The sequence below is a fragment of the Phyllostomus discolor genome, chromosome 5 (genome assembly GCF_004126475.2).
Source record: "Phyllostomus discolor isolate MPI-MPIP mPhyDis1 chromosome 5, mPhyDis1.pri.v3, whole genome shotgun sequence".
In the NCBI taxonomy this organism is placed as follows: domain Eukaryota; kingdom Metazoa; phylum Chordata; class Mammalia; order Chiroptera; family Phyllostomidae; genus Phyllostomus; species Phyllostomus discolor.
In genome coordinates, this window is record NC_040907.2 from 17,694,394 (window position 1) to 17,710,980 (window position 16,587).

General features: G+C 40.2%; 1 protein-coding gene across 1 annotated transcript in view; it reads left to right on the forward strand.

Moving 5' to 3' along the window:
* Positions 1-11,882, forward strand: part of STX12 (syntaxin 12) — a 32,798-nt gene extending 20,916 nt beyond the window's left edge. The window contains exons 5-9 of the mRNA XM_028512128.1: positions 2,896-2,939; positions 4,316-4,421; positions 7,465-7,537; positions 8,815-8,897; positions 10,365-11,882. Of these exons, the coding sequence (XP_028367929.1) occupies positions 2,896-2,939; positions 4,316-4,421; positions 7,465-7,537; positions 8,815-8,897; positions 10,365-10,460 (402 nt within the window). The 3' untranslated portion in view covers positions 10,461-11,882. The remainder of the gene's footprint in view (positions 1-2,895; positions 2,940-4,315; positions 4,422-7,464; positions 7,538-8,814; positions 8,898-10,364) is intronic.
* Positions 11,883-16,587: the final 4,705 nt, after the last annotated feature.

The window sequence follows — 16,587 nt, forward strand, 5'->3', positions numbered from 1 at the left end:
GTACCACAAAGTAACCGTTAGGCAAATTGGACAAATTCCTACCACCTGAATGGTGCAAAAGCCTTAAGGTTCAAGTAGTCCAGCACTGGTAGGGTACCTAGGTGCCAGGAAAAGGCAAATAGAAATCCTCTCTGGTTAGACACCTTTATCCCAACCCTGAAACAGTTCCCTCAAACATTTTCTGATGTGTGATCAAGCAGCATAGTATTAAAAATAACCAAGTACACAAGGAAACAACCCTGAACGAGGACTAGTAGGAACAACAGTGAGGTGAAATAGACTTATGAAGGCTTCTGTTAAAAAAAACTTTATTGATTTGAGAGACAGGCAGACAGATATCGATTTGTGGTTCCACTTATTTATGCATTCATTGGTTGCTGCTTGTATGTGCCCTGCCCAGAGACTGAAATGGAAACCTCGGCATACTGGGACAATGCTCTAACCAACTGAGCTACCCAGTTAGGGCTTACTAAGACTGCTTATTAGAATTACAAAACAGCTGTACTTACTGTGTTTAAAGAAATAAAAGAAAGATTTGAAAACATCTGTAAGAAGCAGGAAACTATGCAAAGCTTTGGGAAAATGTGAAAAGATTTTCTAGAATTGAAAAATATAATATGGAACTTAAAAACTTCATGGATGGGTAGTTTTCATAAAAAATAGATTAGAAGATATTATCCAACATGTGGGAAAGGGGGTTAAGAAGGTAAACAGGGAAGAAAGATTGTGAGAAATAAAGAATGAAGTGAGAGGATCTGACAGTGTTAATTGGAGTTACAGAGCAAGAATAGAACAAACATAGAACAGAGTTATTTGAAGAGAAAATGGGTGGTAATATTTTACAGCTAATGAAAGACACTAATCTGTAGTTTCAAGAAGCTGACCAATCCCAGGAGGGATAAATAAAAATTCTCATCTAGTACATAAAGGAGAAACTTCAGAACATTCAAAGACAAAGAGGAAAAGCATAAAAACAACCAGGGAAAAACAATGGAATACTCTAAAGAGGCAATAGTTAGATTGACAGTTGACTGTCATCAGCAACAGTGGAAGCCAGTGGAGAGCCCCCTTCAGTGTTCTGTAGGACAGCACTGGCTACATAGAATTCTAAACCCATTGAAAGTGGATATCCAGAATGAGGGCCAAAGAGAGCTTGCTATCAGCAACTCTCTTTTGGAATTGCAGATGGAAACCCAAATGACGTACTATTTCATGTCCAAGAGAAGGGCAAAATTTGTAGATTCTGTGAACACCAAGCATTTTTGTTACGGATACAATGCAACAAGAACTTTTCTGCCTGGCCAGTGGTAGTATGATTTGAACAACCACTGGCAAACATTTTGGCTATACCTTTAGAACACATGTATGTATACCTTATGACCCAGCAGTTCTACCCTAGAAAAAACTCTGTATGTTGGTACCAGGATATATGTACAGGAATGTTCATGGCAGCATTATTTGTAGTAGTCAAAAATTGGAAACATCCAAATGCCCATCAACTGTAGAATAGATAAATACATTGTGACATATTCATATACTATAATATCATACAGCAAAGAAAACAAACAAACCAGTTACATTTCAGCATCAGGGACAGATATGGCACAATCTGGTATGATCTAATCAAAGCATGAAAGAATACAAACCAGACAACATAATCCTATTCATGTAACATTCAAAATCAGGCAATATAATATTAAATAAAGATGCATATCATTACATATGTAAAATACAAGAAAATGATGATCACAAAGTCGGGATAATGGTTACTCTAAAGGAGAGGGAGGGGTTGTAACTGGAGAAGAGCACTCAGCTCGGCTTTAGGACACTAGTGGTGTTTTATTTCTCAACCTGGGGATAAAGTAAACATTTTTTTTTAAATCCCACAGTGTTCCTGTGCATGAGCAGAATTTTGAAAATTGAAAAAAATTTTTTTATCCTAGGAAAGCTTTTTAAAAATGGGAATAGATCCCTCTTTTAACATTTTTTCTAGTTTCTTAATTATAAAATTAAACACATCCATTAGATTGATTTTTGAAGTGAGTTTGCTACTTAAGTACCTAATGTGTTGTAAGTGTCCATTTTTAAAAATATATTTTTTTTAAGATTTCATTTACTTATTTTTTAGAGAGAAGGGAAGTAAGAGAGAAAGAGAGGGAGAGAAACATCAGTGTGTGGTTGCCTCTCATGTGCCCCTCCACCAGGGGCCTGGCCTGCAACCCAGGCATGTGCCCTGACTGGGAATCGGACCAGCAGCCCTTTGGTTTGCAGACCAGCACTCAGTCCACTGAGCCACACCAGCAAGGGCCGTTTTTAAAAATCTTTATATGTTCTAAAAATTTGTTTCAAGATTTCAACTTTCCCTTAATCTACCTCCCTCCAATTTTTAAATTGGTTATCATTTACTATTACTTTTTTCTTTAGGGTTTTTTTTTATCCTCATCCGAAGACATGCTTATTGATTTTAGAGAGAGAGGAAAGGAGAGAAACATCGATTGATTGCCTTTTGTGTGTACCCCAGCCTGGGACTGAACCCACTGCTTAGGCATGTGCCCTGACTGGGAATTGAACCTGAAACTTTTAGTTTATGGGACAACAATCAACCAACTGAGCCACACCGGCCAGGGCCCTTATCACGTTTAATCCTCTCTTTTGCCCATATTCTCTCCATCCTGTCTAGTGTAGTTTCTGTTCTGAGCCCAACCTGGAAGGCAGATTTGCTTTCTCCCCCATTTCCTAGTCAAGACAGATGCTAGAGCCCCGTGCCTTCCTATGTAGATCCGGGTGGAGCCAAGGGATGTAGCTTCTTTACACTCTAGCTAAAGGAAGCTATTGTTTTGTGTGTCTCTGACATGTTTCTGGATATCAGCGGCAATAATGCCCTCTGCTTTCTAGGCAGAAGAGAGGCAAAGAGAGGAGCAGCTCGTCTCTTTTGACAGGTAAAGGAATCATCAGACAACCTGCTGGCTAGTCGAGATAGGATTCTGTCCTGTTCTGTTCTGTTCTATTCTATTCTGTTCCTTTTAATTTTAAAAATCAGTGAGAAAAAAAGGTGAAAAAAACAAGGGGAGACCTGGTGTGGGTAATTTATAATCCACCAAATAAAACAAAAACATCAAAACCGTGGGTTTTCCCAAGGTCTTTGAATTATGTGAGGAATACTTTCAAGGTGAATAAAAATTCCAGGAATCCCCTGATGCCTGTGTTGGGGAGAGAGCCTGGCTCATTAGGAATAAGTAGTGAGCCACAAATCTACAGATTAGGAGGTCTAAACATTTTATCTCTAATTGAGATTTATCATTTTATCTTTAATTTGTCAAAGTTATTGGGTCTCTGTTTACTCATCTCTAAAATGGAGACAACTCGTTTTTCTAGGAGTATTAAAAGAGAAAGCAGTTCACATCTGAAAAATGTCTCCATTCTTAACTTCTTCAAACTGTATCAGCTATAGTAGGTCCTCAAATAACACCATTTTGTTCAATGTCATTTCCTTATAACCTTGACTAGATGCCCTAGGAACTTAATTCTTGTTTATATCAACTAGCCTCTATGTGTTGTTTTGCTTAAAGTCACAGAATACGTTATGAACACCTCAAAGTGGTGCTGTAGTATTCAGCTTTCTGTCTCCAGCACATGAAGGAAATTTTTAAAATAATGTCAAGATGACATGATTTATGCATACTGTTGGAAAAAAATGCTTAATACTGGATTTTCAAAGTGTTTCATGTCTAGCATAATGTATGCCGTGCCTGTCTCCTAAATAGGGTACCCGAAGAGTTATAACATTTCACTAACTTTTTACTTTGGTTTTCTGTTAAGAGGTATTTAACCCAAAGCATAATCTCAAGATCTCTGAAAACCAGGAGGGGTCATTCTGTTGGACTGCCAGGTCGTTTAGCCTGCTCTTCTCCTTCCACTTAGTGCCCGAGATAGCCGCACAGCTAGCACTTTGAGAGTGCCCTGGAAGAGAACGGGCCAGTATATGCTCCACTGACTTCAAATCTCTGCCTACTGTCCTTGTCTAGCAAGCCCTAGCAAGACTGCAGAGTGTACCCCCAAATGGAAACAGCAGGGAGTCCCATCCCTCATAATTCTGCCTCATCCCAGTCTCGGCCGTGAAAGCTGGGACTTTGTTTTCTTGGTGTTATTGGGCCCTTTGCCTCTGGATATGAAGAGTGCAGCCCCAAAGGGCCTTGTGTTGATCGATACCGGAGGATTTGTCCTTGGGTAGGCTCTTGTGGCCGTAGAGATGTTGTAGGTGTCTCATGCGCACCTTGGAGAGGAGGAGTGAACTAGACTGCCTGTCCCCCTGTAGCCACGAGGAATGGAACCAGATGCAGAGCCAGGAGGATGAAGTGGCCATCACCGAACAGGATCTGGAACTTATTAAAGAGAGGGAAACAGCGATTCGGCAGCTGGAGGTGAGAGGTCATGTTTTTTTGTTTGACTTGATGTATCTACACTGTATAATCCACCTGGGTTTTCTCTCAGTGATTATGAGAAAACATGAAGTGAGTCACTGTGTGATTTGGATATTATGTTTCAGTGTAATCAGTGGTGAATTTGAGCTACTCTTATGGTGGTAATTGGCCACGGTTCCCAAGAATACGCAATTCCTTTTCTCAGTCACCATGTCTTCTATGGTGTCCATGAGAATATGCATGGAGAACAGAGCAAGGCAAACAGATATTGTCTTGCTCATGGAGACTTTACCCCCAAACCTCAGTGCCAGTCCCTGGGTTAGGTGGGGCTCTACTGGGAGCCCCTTTGCTTAGTCTGAGTAGCTCCAAATAAAGGTAAGCCAAGAGGTTTGCTCCGTTTTTGTGCATCCCGAAGTCTAATCCTAAATCGTGGATATCACTTCAGTGGGGTGGAGAAATTAGAACAGTTTTTTAGATGGCAGTTGAAAGAGAGATATTAGGGCCTTTCTTACCTGAGTTTCCCACTTTAACTTTGCGCAGTGACCAGTAAAACATCCTTACACCAGAAGACTGCCATCCCTGAAGGGGCGGTAGGGAAAGGAAGGTTGTAGAGAGGAGAAACTTTGAACTCCTCCTTGACCCTCACCTGTGGCTCTGAACCCTGACAGCACATTGGAATCACTTGGACAGTTTTTTAATGCCTTAGCTCTCATGCTCTCTACATACCAATTATTAGTTTGGACTTTATGAACCTCCTGTCTTTTGTAGGTTAAAACTGGGCAAATCACAAGAGGCCCTGGGCATGGATTTTTTCTTTTTTCTTTTTTAATTTTCCAGATGATAATATGCAGTCAGGGCTGAGACCCACTGTGCCCTGGATCCCATCAGTATCTGGTCTTAAATGAGGCAGTTCATCCTCAAGTTTGATTATTTAATTTCCTTCAAAGATACCGTATCTTTCTTTTTTTCACCTACTGCTACTAATCATCGACTTGGCTCGCTAACGTCAGAAACACTGTTATAGTAGGGAGTGAGACACAATGAGCTAAGGTGAGCACTGTAGCTAGTGGGCGTCAGGAATGGAAGGGGCACTTCGCATTTGACAGAAGCAATTCCACAGTCCTTAACCAGGCTCGGTTTCCATGTTCAGTTATTCCCTATGTCTGACACGCCAGCCCTGTTCTGATGGGAAAACAACACACTCCCGCGTGTCTCCTGCACTCTCGCACTACGCTTCTGACACTTCTGGCCACCAAAAGTTTTTTTCCACATCATGCAATTTTGCCACACCAGCTGGTTATCCTACAATTTAACTCAATTCTGACACTATCTACCGGGAATTAGCACCAGCTCCCGAAGGTTGAATTCACTCCCACACTTCACACGCCAGTAGCAAGTCCAAATTGTCACCTGTACTTCTGACTGACAGGCTCTAGGCTCTAACTTGGAGGCTCCCAAACCCCCTTCTTGGTTTTGATTAATTTGCTAGAGTGGCACACAGAACTCAGGAAAACAACTTTCTGGCTAGCTTACTGGCTTATCATAGAAGAATGCAACGCAGGAATAGACAAATGGAAGAGACGCCAGGGCAGAGTGTGGGGGGAGGGACACGGGGCTTCCACGCCCTCTCTGTGTGTGCAGCTCTCCCAGGACCTCCATGTGTTCAGCAGCCCGGGACTCTCAGAGCCCCACGTGCAGGACTGCTATGGAGGCTTCATTTCGTGGGCTTGGTTGATTACGTTACTGGCCGCTGGAGATTGAGTCAACCTCCAGTACCCCTCCCCTCCCCACACTGGGGCTAAAAGTTCCAACCACCTAATCACAAGGTTGGTTCCCCTGGCAACTATCCCCCATCCTTAGGGGCTATCCAGAAGTCAAGGGTTTTTTTTTGGGGGGGGGTGAGATTTTATTTATTTTTAGAAAGAGGGAAAGAAAAGGAGAAAGAGAGGGAGGGAAACATTGATGAGCAAGAGAAATATCGATCGGTTGCCTCTCACATGCCCCCAACCAGGGACCTGGCCCACAACCCAGGCCTGTGCCCTGATCGGGAACTGAACCGCGACCTTTTGGTTTGCTGGACGATGCCCAGCCCACTGAGCAACACCAGTCAGGTCCTCAAAAGTCAAGTCTTTAGAATAAACTCTGGTGTGGTTGAATGGGGCTTGTTATGAATAAATAACAGAAGATGCCTTTCTCTCTGATCACTTAGGGAGTTCCACAGGTTTTAGGAGCTCTGTAAAGGGAATGGGATGAAGACCAAATATATATCATATTTATGTTATAACCAGGCTGGGCCTGTTTGCTCTAATAACACAGTTACCTTTCTGTTTATATGGTTTCTCTTCAGCTATAAGGCACAACTCAAGTCCTACCTCTTCTGCAAAGTCTGCCCCAGGCAATGTTCTATATACCATTTATTAGTCATTTCCCACATAAAGCCCTTCTTATTAATGTTGTGTGTGCTAATCCCCTCAAGTCCCAGTCAGCTATTAAGCCCTTTTGTATCTACAGCAACTAGCGGACTGTCCCAAGTATGGCAAATGTCTTTAAGGTTAAAAAAGAGCATGGGCTTTAGAGACATAATCCTAGCTGTGATGCTTCATTTTCTCGCTGACAAGCCACGTGACTGGACAAGTTACTTAACCTCTTTGAGCCCCATTATCCTCAAAGATACTTACTTAATAGAGTTACTGAACGATTAATTTAAATATAAAGGAGGCATAGTAACATAACTAAAACATCATGAACTTTTAATTCTCAGTCTGGCCACTTGCTAGCTGTGAGTCCTTAGTATATAAGTCATTAAGCCTCTCTGAGCCCCAATTTTCTCTTCTATAGTATGGAGACAATACACGTCTCATTGGGTTGTCATGCAGACCAAGTAAGTAATAGTTAATAGTAGATAACATTTACATATGATTTATAAGCCTTAAAAACACATGTGTTATGTTAATAGCTTTAGGTATGTTACTAACTTTAGGTAAGTAGAGGAGCTGAATCTCTAACATCTTGCTTAATGTTAGTTGTTTTCTGTGTTCCTTAGGCTGACATTTTGGATGTCAATCAGATATTTAAAGATTTAGCTATGATGATCCATGACCAAGGCGACCTGATTGGTATGTATTATTAGTACCTTTAACTCAAGGTGAGTTAGTAATATTTGTGTGCAGAGAAGTCAGTAAAATGTGTCTTAGGAATGCCATTTAAAAATTATTAAGTTTGGTTTCTTAGCATTTCTCTTACGTCGTCAAATGTCGAAGTTAAAGTGAAGCCTCAGTGGGTATTCAGCTCCATTTACTTGCCATAGCCTCGTGGTAGGTCTTCTGCTATTTAGGGAAGTAGCTGTGAGCTTCCCAACTTTATTTCTAGAAACTTTCACAATTCTGGGATTAGTAAGTCCTTTTTTAAGCTTTCTATTAGGAAATAATTTCAAGTTCATAAAAAATTGCAAAAATGCTACAAGGAACTCCTTTGTAATCTTTACCCAGACTTACCTCTTGTTAATATTCTACCTCATTTGCTTTTTATTTGCTCTTACTCTTTCTCTCTATATAATGTGTCAAACAAACAAAAAAAAATAATTTCCATGGCTGAAAGCCTTTTTAAAAGAAAAGGGTTTATTAGGCCACTGCTAGCAAAAAAAGACCAGTCTTGGGGCATAGAGTTGAAACCCCCAGCAGCATGGCTAGGTAGGAAAGATAGCACATTCGTCATCCTGGAGTTCTGCCAGCATTTATGTATCCGATAGTGGGGAGAAAGATGGAAGCCCTTCTGAAAGGATGACATTAGCTGTGACAAAGGGGATGGGAAAAGGTGAAGCAAGGTCAGTTCTGGGGTAGGTACAGTCCCCAAGAAAGAAGTGTCCACTCCTGTGAATTAGCTGTGGGCAGCAGGTTGGAATGTTCGTATGTAAATGAGAAGCCGAGGCTTCTGGGGTTCTATGGCACCTGGCTATTCTCTCTTTTAGATAATTGTAGAAATAGCCATCTGGAAATTAAAACTAAATTCCAACAGATATACATAAATATGAGCAGTCTTTTGTCAGAGCTGGTCCATGGCTATTAACAGAGTAACTATCTCTTTCTCTTACTCTGCAGCTGCTATAGTTTTAATTTAGAAAACCTTATAATTTTTTTTCTTGTCAAATGTATATACATAACTTTTTCTGAACCATTTGTAGGTAAGTTGCATACTTCATAACCCTTCCCCCTACACATTTCAGTGTTTATTTCCAAAGAATAGGGCTATTTCTTACAGGGTTAGTAATGTTTGATATCGTGGCTGGATAGTTGGAATGGCTGTGGTGAAACCAGGACCCATCAGAAGTTTGTTGAATTTGCAGTCTTGAAACACCAGAGTTTGGTAAAATGTCCACTGCCTTCCTTTTTTGCAGATAGCATAGAAGCCAATGTGGAAAGCTCAGAGGTGCATGTGGAAAGAGCCACTGACCAGTTACAGCGAGCTGCTTACTATCAGGTAAAAGAAGGTACCCGAGAAAGTCACTCTGTGCCACAGACTTTATGGGCCATCAGAATAGACTAGTGATTTTCAATAAGTGTAATTTTTATTCATTCACACTGGATGGCTGTTGTTGTTTTGGTTGTCATTTTTTATTTGACAGACTAAGGGAAAAGAGGTCAGTGCCCCTGACTAAATAGTCAGGTGTTGCATGTTTTAAAAATTGTAGCGCACTGGTGGGAAATCACTGTGATGAGCTAACACACTGAGAACAGTTGCAGCCCTTTGCTTAGGCTTTAGTTGGAGGCAAGAAGATGTAATTGCAGTCCCAGTTCCATTTTTAGTATTTTCTTTTGCAGAGAGATCTACAAAAAGACATCAGACCTTGAATAAACTTATTTAAAAGCCTGTTGGCTACAGAGCTAACCCCCGTAAGCTAGCTTGATACCTAAATCTGGTTGAAGGCTACTTTTAAGTCCTAAACAGTTGAACTTTGTTTCAGTTAGGGTAACGATTGATACAAAGTAGGACTTTGCAGACACTTTCTGTTGACTTTGCCGTAGAGGGTGGATGTAGGATCACCTCTGATGGCTGTTTACCCATGAATAAGTAGGGGTTTATCATTTGGGTTTTTTTAAATCTGTGAATAAATAGGGGTTGATTGCTTTACTTTCTACAACGTGACATTCTTTTACATACCAGTTGAAACTGGTTTTATGACTCATCTGGGCCTTTGTGTACAGATACTGTGAATGAGGTTCATCTCACTTCTCAATGTGGTGTTGCATGGCTTTTTAGAAATAACTAGCATTTCAGTCATTTTTCCTGTTCCATTTCCTAGGATAGCTGTATTTTACCTGGGAATATTCTTAAATTTGTATTTAATAATAGTGTTTCCTTTTAAAAACTGAATGATGACTTTAGTATCCAACAGCAAAGGTATAATTAAGTAAATCATCTACATCTACTCAGTGTTATGTGGGAATTAAAAGAGGTGTTTATGAAAGGTTTATAATAACAAAAATTTTATGCTAAAATGTTAAGTGAGAAAAACATCAAACATCATACAGTATAATCCCAATTATATGAAATAACAGTTTGTTTAGGTAAAAGATCAGGAGGAAATATAGTCAAAATGTCAGTAGCTTTATCTGTGGGTGATTATTTTCTTTCTGCCTGTCTGTATTTTTTATAACAAACATAACATTTTATAATAGGTATAAAACCTTTATTAATATACATATGCACAAATAAGTTATTTTATTGCAAATAATGCCTAGCTAAATTGTATTTGGGAACCTGGAATCCAAAGTTGCACTACTGCCTAGCTGTGGTAACTGTTAAGGTTTTGGGCAGGTCTCTGCATATTTATTCATGGAGAGAGTCAATTTCGAATAACCAGGAGGCAGATTTATGAAGCACTCTTGGAATAAAAAATTCTTAACTTGTTTCATGAGTATCTGCTGCACACATTTCTCTTCTCAGAAAAAATCTCGCAAGAAGATCTGTATCCTGGTGCTTGTCCTGTCAGTGATTGTTGCTGTCTTCGCACTTGTTATGTGGATAGTTTATGGAAAGTGATTGCTTCGGAGCCTTCTCCCGCTGAACTGTTTTCAAGGGCAAGTGCTTGCTGGAGTCTGCCAGAACAAACTGATCACAGGAAGAGAGCATATATCAGAACGTCCTGTAATTATTTAGTTAGAAACTACTAACCAGTCCTTGGAATTAGTGACCTCTAGAGGCAGTAATTATCCATTTATGTATACATTGTACTGATTTCTCAAATTAGGAATTGATTTGTATTTTGCTTTCTCTTCTATTCTGATTGCCCTTTATCCCAAATGTTTACTGAAAATTTCATTCTAGATATTCTTGTTTTAACAGGTGACACTACAGTCTTGTAAATTGTCTTTTTATGTGTACACAAGATTTACCTTTTTACTAGCAACTGAGATATAATTACTTTCTGGCACCCAGCATATTGGAATTCGTCAGAAACGTAAAAGAAGCCAGCAGTTTTTATTATTTAACATTTTAAGTTGAATTTTTAAGAAGCCTATTCTCCATCTGCTTGGAAAGATTTTGGCAGTGTATTTGACTAGAAAGTAAAAAATTGCACATGTGGTCCAGATTAAATGAGAAGCATCTAGGTGAGCTTACCAGGTGTTGAGGTACACGTTACTCTGGGTATAAAGTTTGCTTTATTACCTGCTGATGTCATCCACAGCAGCTCACCCATACACACACTAAACCATCATGTTTACTGTCTGAAGAGACTAATTTAATTAGCATTACTATATTCCAAGGTGTCCCTCTCCACCTGCCTGTATAGAAAGGGATAATTAGACAAAGCATGCTTTTGGAAAGCCACTAGGAGTTGTGTAGAATGATTTAATCTTTTTGGTGGTGTCGTTCAGTTGTGGTTCTGCATTTCTGGTGAATGATGAATGTTGCAGCCCAAACACCGCCCTGCCCTATAAGGGTTGCTGGGTATTTGATGGCAGGAAGATTTTAAAAGCTAAACTGAAGTTGTTTTAAAATTTAGTGCTGTGAACCTGGCGATAAGGCAAAGGAAAGATTCATTTTTGTAAATAATACTGGTTTGGAATAGTGATGTTAGACTTAATTTATGAACAAGGAATTAATCTCTCATAGTTTTAGACAAAAAAATGTTTCAATAAAAGATTGTTGTCTTGTAATATAAATATTTGTTCACTTCCCTTTTTCACAGGTCTAGCACAGTGAAAGGGAATGTGATTTCTTTAAGCTCTCACATAAATGTGAATTGGGCCAAGAATTTCAGTTTGTCCTTAAGTGAATTAGAGGATTTGACTACCATGGGTATATTTATATTAATTTTTTCCATTCCTTTTCATGTTCCTTAACCTTCTTTTACTAAACTAATGTGAACAGTAGGGAAACAAGGGCCCAAATGCGTAAGGTTTTTTTTGCACTCTTGCACCATTCTACCCACTTAATACAAATAAACATTTTAAAAACTTTCCTAGTAAGTTTTTATGAGTTACCTTCCTAACGTGGTAGTTATTAGGTCATGTGTTGTCCTCTTGAAAAGCTGAGACCTGCAGGAAGACTGGAGATCGGGAGGATTGGTGTGGGGGTGGAATGGGGCTGCTGCGGTCCCGTCCTTGAAAACCAGGATGCATAGCTGCTGGGGAGTCACAGTGGCCCGGGCAGCAACTTCAGAGCTGATTCCTTGGTTCTATGACCCATGCCCCTTCAGCTCCAAATTATAGCTAGACTTGGATACATTGTTTGTAACATTCCAGGCAATAAAAAGTCTTGATTGTGAAAAGCTATTTGCGTTTGGGTAAAATGAAGCCACTGTAGTTCTGTTCTGTAATACTGTGTAATCCAGTGGTGGTGGTAATAGTGACCGTAGGTAGCAAATATGACCTTGGCCTAGAATTTGAATGGCCTGGAATTTGTGGCAGTTGCAAAGAGGTCAGATGATCCTAAAAACCTATTCATAGAATCCTTATCTGTGGTTTTTTGTTTTTGTTTTTGTTTTCATTATTGTGGGCACCGTGGTCCAGGACAATATTTCTTGACCATGGCTTCACATTAAAGACTAGAAAATTACTGATACCTGGGTACCCCTGCCAAAAGGTTCTAATGTAGTTAATTTGGAATATAGGCTAGGCATAAGGGCCTTTGAAAGGTCCAGCTAATTCTCATGTACAGCCATGGTTAAGAACCACTGGAGTGGAGGTCAAAAACTAGACTTGGGTACTGAAGGCCTAGAGAATCGTAGCTCTGCCATTTACTTGCTGTAGGTATTCGGAAAGCTCATCTAACCCATAGGCCCCAAGTTTTAGCAACAGCTCTCTTTTAGTTGGGAAATTCTCTGATTATAAGGACCATAGGGGTTTGGTCTAAACATACACATTCTGTTTGCTTCTGTATTCCTTTCCTTTTCCTCTTTTCTTTTGTGGAAGGTTCGAGAAGTACCGGACAGATCTGGCATTCCCTCTTTAAGTCAATTAAAACTGTAGTACTGTATATGGTAAAGTAGAAATGCCAGGCTACTTTCTTTGGGAATGTTCCAGAACAAGAACTCGTTAGCTGCTAGACTGATGTTTCCAGGGTAGGTTTGTCTTGTTTTGTTAAGGGGTGGTGACACGCTGCTTTACCATTGAGCAAAAATATCAAAGGGAACTTATCACTCAGTCGGTGCAAAGTAAAACACCCTCAGCCTTCTCCTTGCAGTTTTGTTCTTCTTCTGTTCAGAGGCTGGCCTCAGTCATGGGAGTGAAGCTTTTGCTTTTGGTCACTAAATGTGGACCAGACCCAGTTCAGTTTTCAGTCTGTCCTGATTCCTAGTATCTCTAGGTTTCAGAGATTTTTTCAGTATTGCCTTCCAGTGCTATGAAACACAACTACTTTGAAATCTCCATTTAACCAGGAAATAGTTTGAAAGGTTTTTGATTCCCAGCCTCTGATCTTACTTTTAAGGCAGGTGAATAGTTCATTTTAAATACCCAAAATGAAGTTTGATTGACAATGTAGCACTTAATTTTTAAAGATAAACTTGAAATAATAGAATTTTTAATGTTGGACTATGATTAAGGACCAAGCTTTTACCAGTCCATAGAGACATGAGAAAAGTGATATAATAGGCTTTTTAAAGTACTATCTTTGAGGCTGAGGTAATGACCTTTCAACTTTTTATTTTTTTAAGATTTTATTTATTTTTAGAAAGGGAAAGGGAGGGAGAAAGAGAGAAGGAGAAACATCAGTGTGTTTGCCTCTCGAGTGGCCCCCACTGGGGACCTGGCCCACAACCCAGGCATGTGTCCTGACTGGGAATCAAACCTGCGACCCTTTGGTTTATAGCCTGCGCTGAATCCACTGAGCTACCCCAGCCAGGGCACCTTCCAATTTTTTAAAACAAGGGTATTTCAAGATTATAATGAAAAGGTGGTGATACTAGATGGCAGTCTTCATTTTTATTTATTTTTTTTTAGTTTTTTGAGGGTGTGGGGAGCATATGGTAAAGAAGGAAACTTGATTCAATGCAAAACAGCACAGTTGCAATACAGCACAGCTCTGAAAACAGTACTGCTGTGGACAAGCTCTGGGGCCAGGCCCTTCTCCACCCAGCTCTGCTCCATGAAGGTCTGCTGTGCTTCACGCCAGTCTGCTCCTGCTCTGCTCCGCTCCTCCCTGGCAAGGCACCTGCATTCCAGCTCAGCCTGGAAAGCACAATCTTCAGTCCTTGGTGGAAAGGGAAAGTGCACTCTGGCAATCTTCATTTCTTAAACCTACTTAATTGGCACAATAAAAATCAACAGTCCTATAATTTTTTCCTGGTCCATGACAACTCTAACGTCTGAACTGCTCGCTCATTTAGACTTGTCCCATCACTTCACAACTGAAGAAGTTGAGGCCAGGAATGGCAGTCTACTACATGAATTGAAAGGCTTAAGGGATTGTTCTACATGTGAATGGTCATTTGTGGGGTAATATTTGAGCTCTTGCTACCAGCAGTTTACTATGCTAAATGTTTTGTTTTTTTTAAAAAGATTTTTATTTTTAGAGAGAAGGGAAGGGAAGGAGAGAGGGAGAAAAACATCAATGTGTTTGTCTCTCACGTGCCCCCCACTAGGGACCTGGCCCACAACCCAGGCACATGCGCTTACTGGGAATCGAATCGGCGACGCTTTGGTTTGCAGGCTCACGCCCAATCCATTGAGCTACACCGGCTGGGGCAGATGTTTTGTATTTAATATTTCATACCCACAAAATCATTCTGGACATATATTTTTCTTGTCCCCTTTTTATGGATTAGGAAAACAAGACATGGTAAATAACCTGCCTATAGGTGCACTGTTTAGGAATGATGGAGCCAGGACTGGATCTCAAGCACTCAGACTTGAAAACCACACCTTTCAACACTAGACACTGTCTGCATGCATCATTGATACAAACTATCCTACTCACCACCTCTTCCATGAAGCTTTCTCTAAAAATCTGGAGTGGTGGCAGTTTCACCCAATTTTTCATGGACATCCTTTTATTAGTACCTTGTGAACTTTTCATTAATCCCCAAGATAAATGAAGCCTCCTGCTTGTGCCATATGTATACACAGTTGTTTTTTGTGTCTCCTTTTGATCACTTTGTATTTAAGAAAGATTTCTGGCCCTGAACTGTGTGGCACAGTTGGTTGGGTGTTCAGTCCCCTGCTGGGGCACGTACAGGAGGCAACCTATTGATGTTTCTCTCTCACATTGATGTGTCCATGTGTCCCCTTTTCTCTCCCTTTCGTTCTCCCTAAAAATAAATAAAGTGTAAGAAAAAAGAGAGTTTTTTGACATCAATATGCTCCTAATGTCTTACATTCTATTCTAAGGAAGTCTCAATGTCTGAGAAATTAATCTGTCTTTGTTCAAAACCCAAAAGCTGCTAGCCAATCAGCCTTTCCATTTCAAAGGTTAAGGGTCTAGAGTCTAAACCCTAGACTGATGCCCTCCAATTTGCTCATCTATACTGACATCATTGGTGCCCAAACAATGAGCCTTTTGCTTTATAAGGCCTAGGTAAGTGCAAGGTGCCCTCACATCACAAGCCAGTGTAAATATCAGCTGTGCTGAAAGCAGAAAACATGACCAAGGAGTAAAGAATTACAAGGGTAAGAATACAGCTTTCAATTTCTTGGGTTGGATAGTCAGCAATAGAAGGGATTAAATAGTGGGCCACACAAGGAAGTTGAGGATTGAAAGGCAAAGTTGACGTAGATGTTATCAGGTCACTCATAGCTAGAAATGGCTTTAATAGCACCTCACACCTTAAAGAGACATAGAACCTCCAAGGCCTACACAACCTCTGTAAATAAAAGAAACTTGTCCTTTTCTGTTAACACTCAAAACACTTTTGAGACTATTTAATTCCTTCTCAAGAATCATGTTCCCATGCTCAAAAGGAGGGCCATAGTCTGTTTACTTGAAACCAGGTTTAGAATTTGTATTTTCCCCATTCAGTCTAGTCTTTCTTTGGAATCACAAGCTGGATAAGAGAATGTTTATAGGTCATTTGATAAGTCATCTGATCGATTAATATCCTTGCTAGATGAGTTTATTGTGCTTTTGAAGGCCAGAGGAAAAGGTGATTCTCCTACCTGCCTAAGAGTTGATAATTTTAAAATCCAAGTTATTATGTTGCAGTTAAATCTTGATCCCTGGAGATGTCATTGAGTGCAAAATCTTTGAACAGGTCAAGGTTCAGTTTAAAATTGAGGGCCAGTAAAAGGGAATCAAGAAAAGAAATAACTCCCTGATCATGTGCAGTAACTCTGGGTGAACGATTTTCAATTAATTTCTTTAAATACAAACAAACGGCCCTGGCTGGTGTGGCTCAGTGGATTGAGTGCTGGCCAGCAAACTGAAGGGTTGCTAGTTCAAATCCCAGTCAGGGCACATGCCTGGGTTGTGGGCCAGGTCCCCAGTGGGGGAGGGGGTCCAAGAAGCAAGCACATATTGATGTTTCTCTCCCTGCCTTCCCCTCTCTAAAAATAAATAAATAAAATCTTGAAAAAAACAATAGGTCAGAGAATCCATGCTTTCTACAAAAGTGAAAACGGCATCAGTATGTGATAATAAAGATGATTGTATCAACATCTAATTGTGCAGGACAGCTGATTAAAGAGCATGCCTTTGCCATCATCCAGATTTAGGTATGAATCCCATTTAC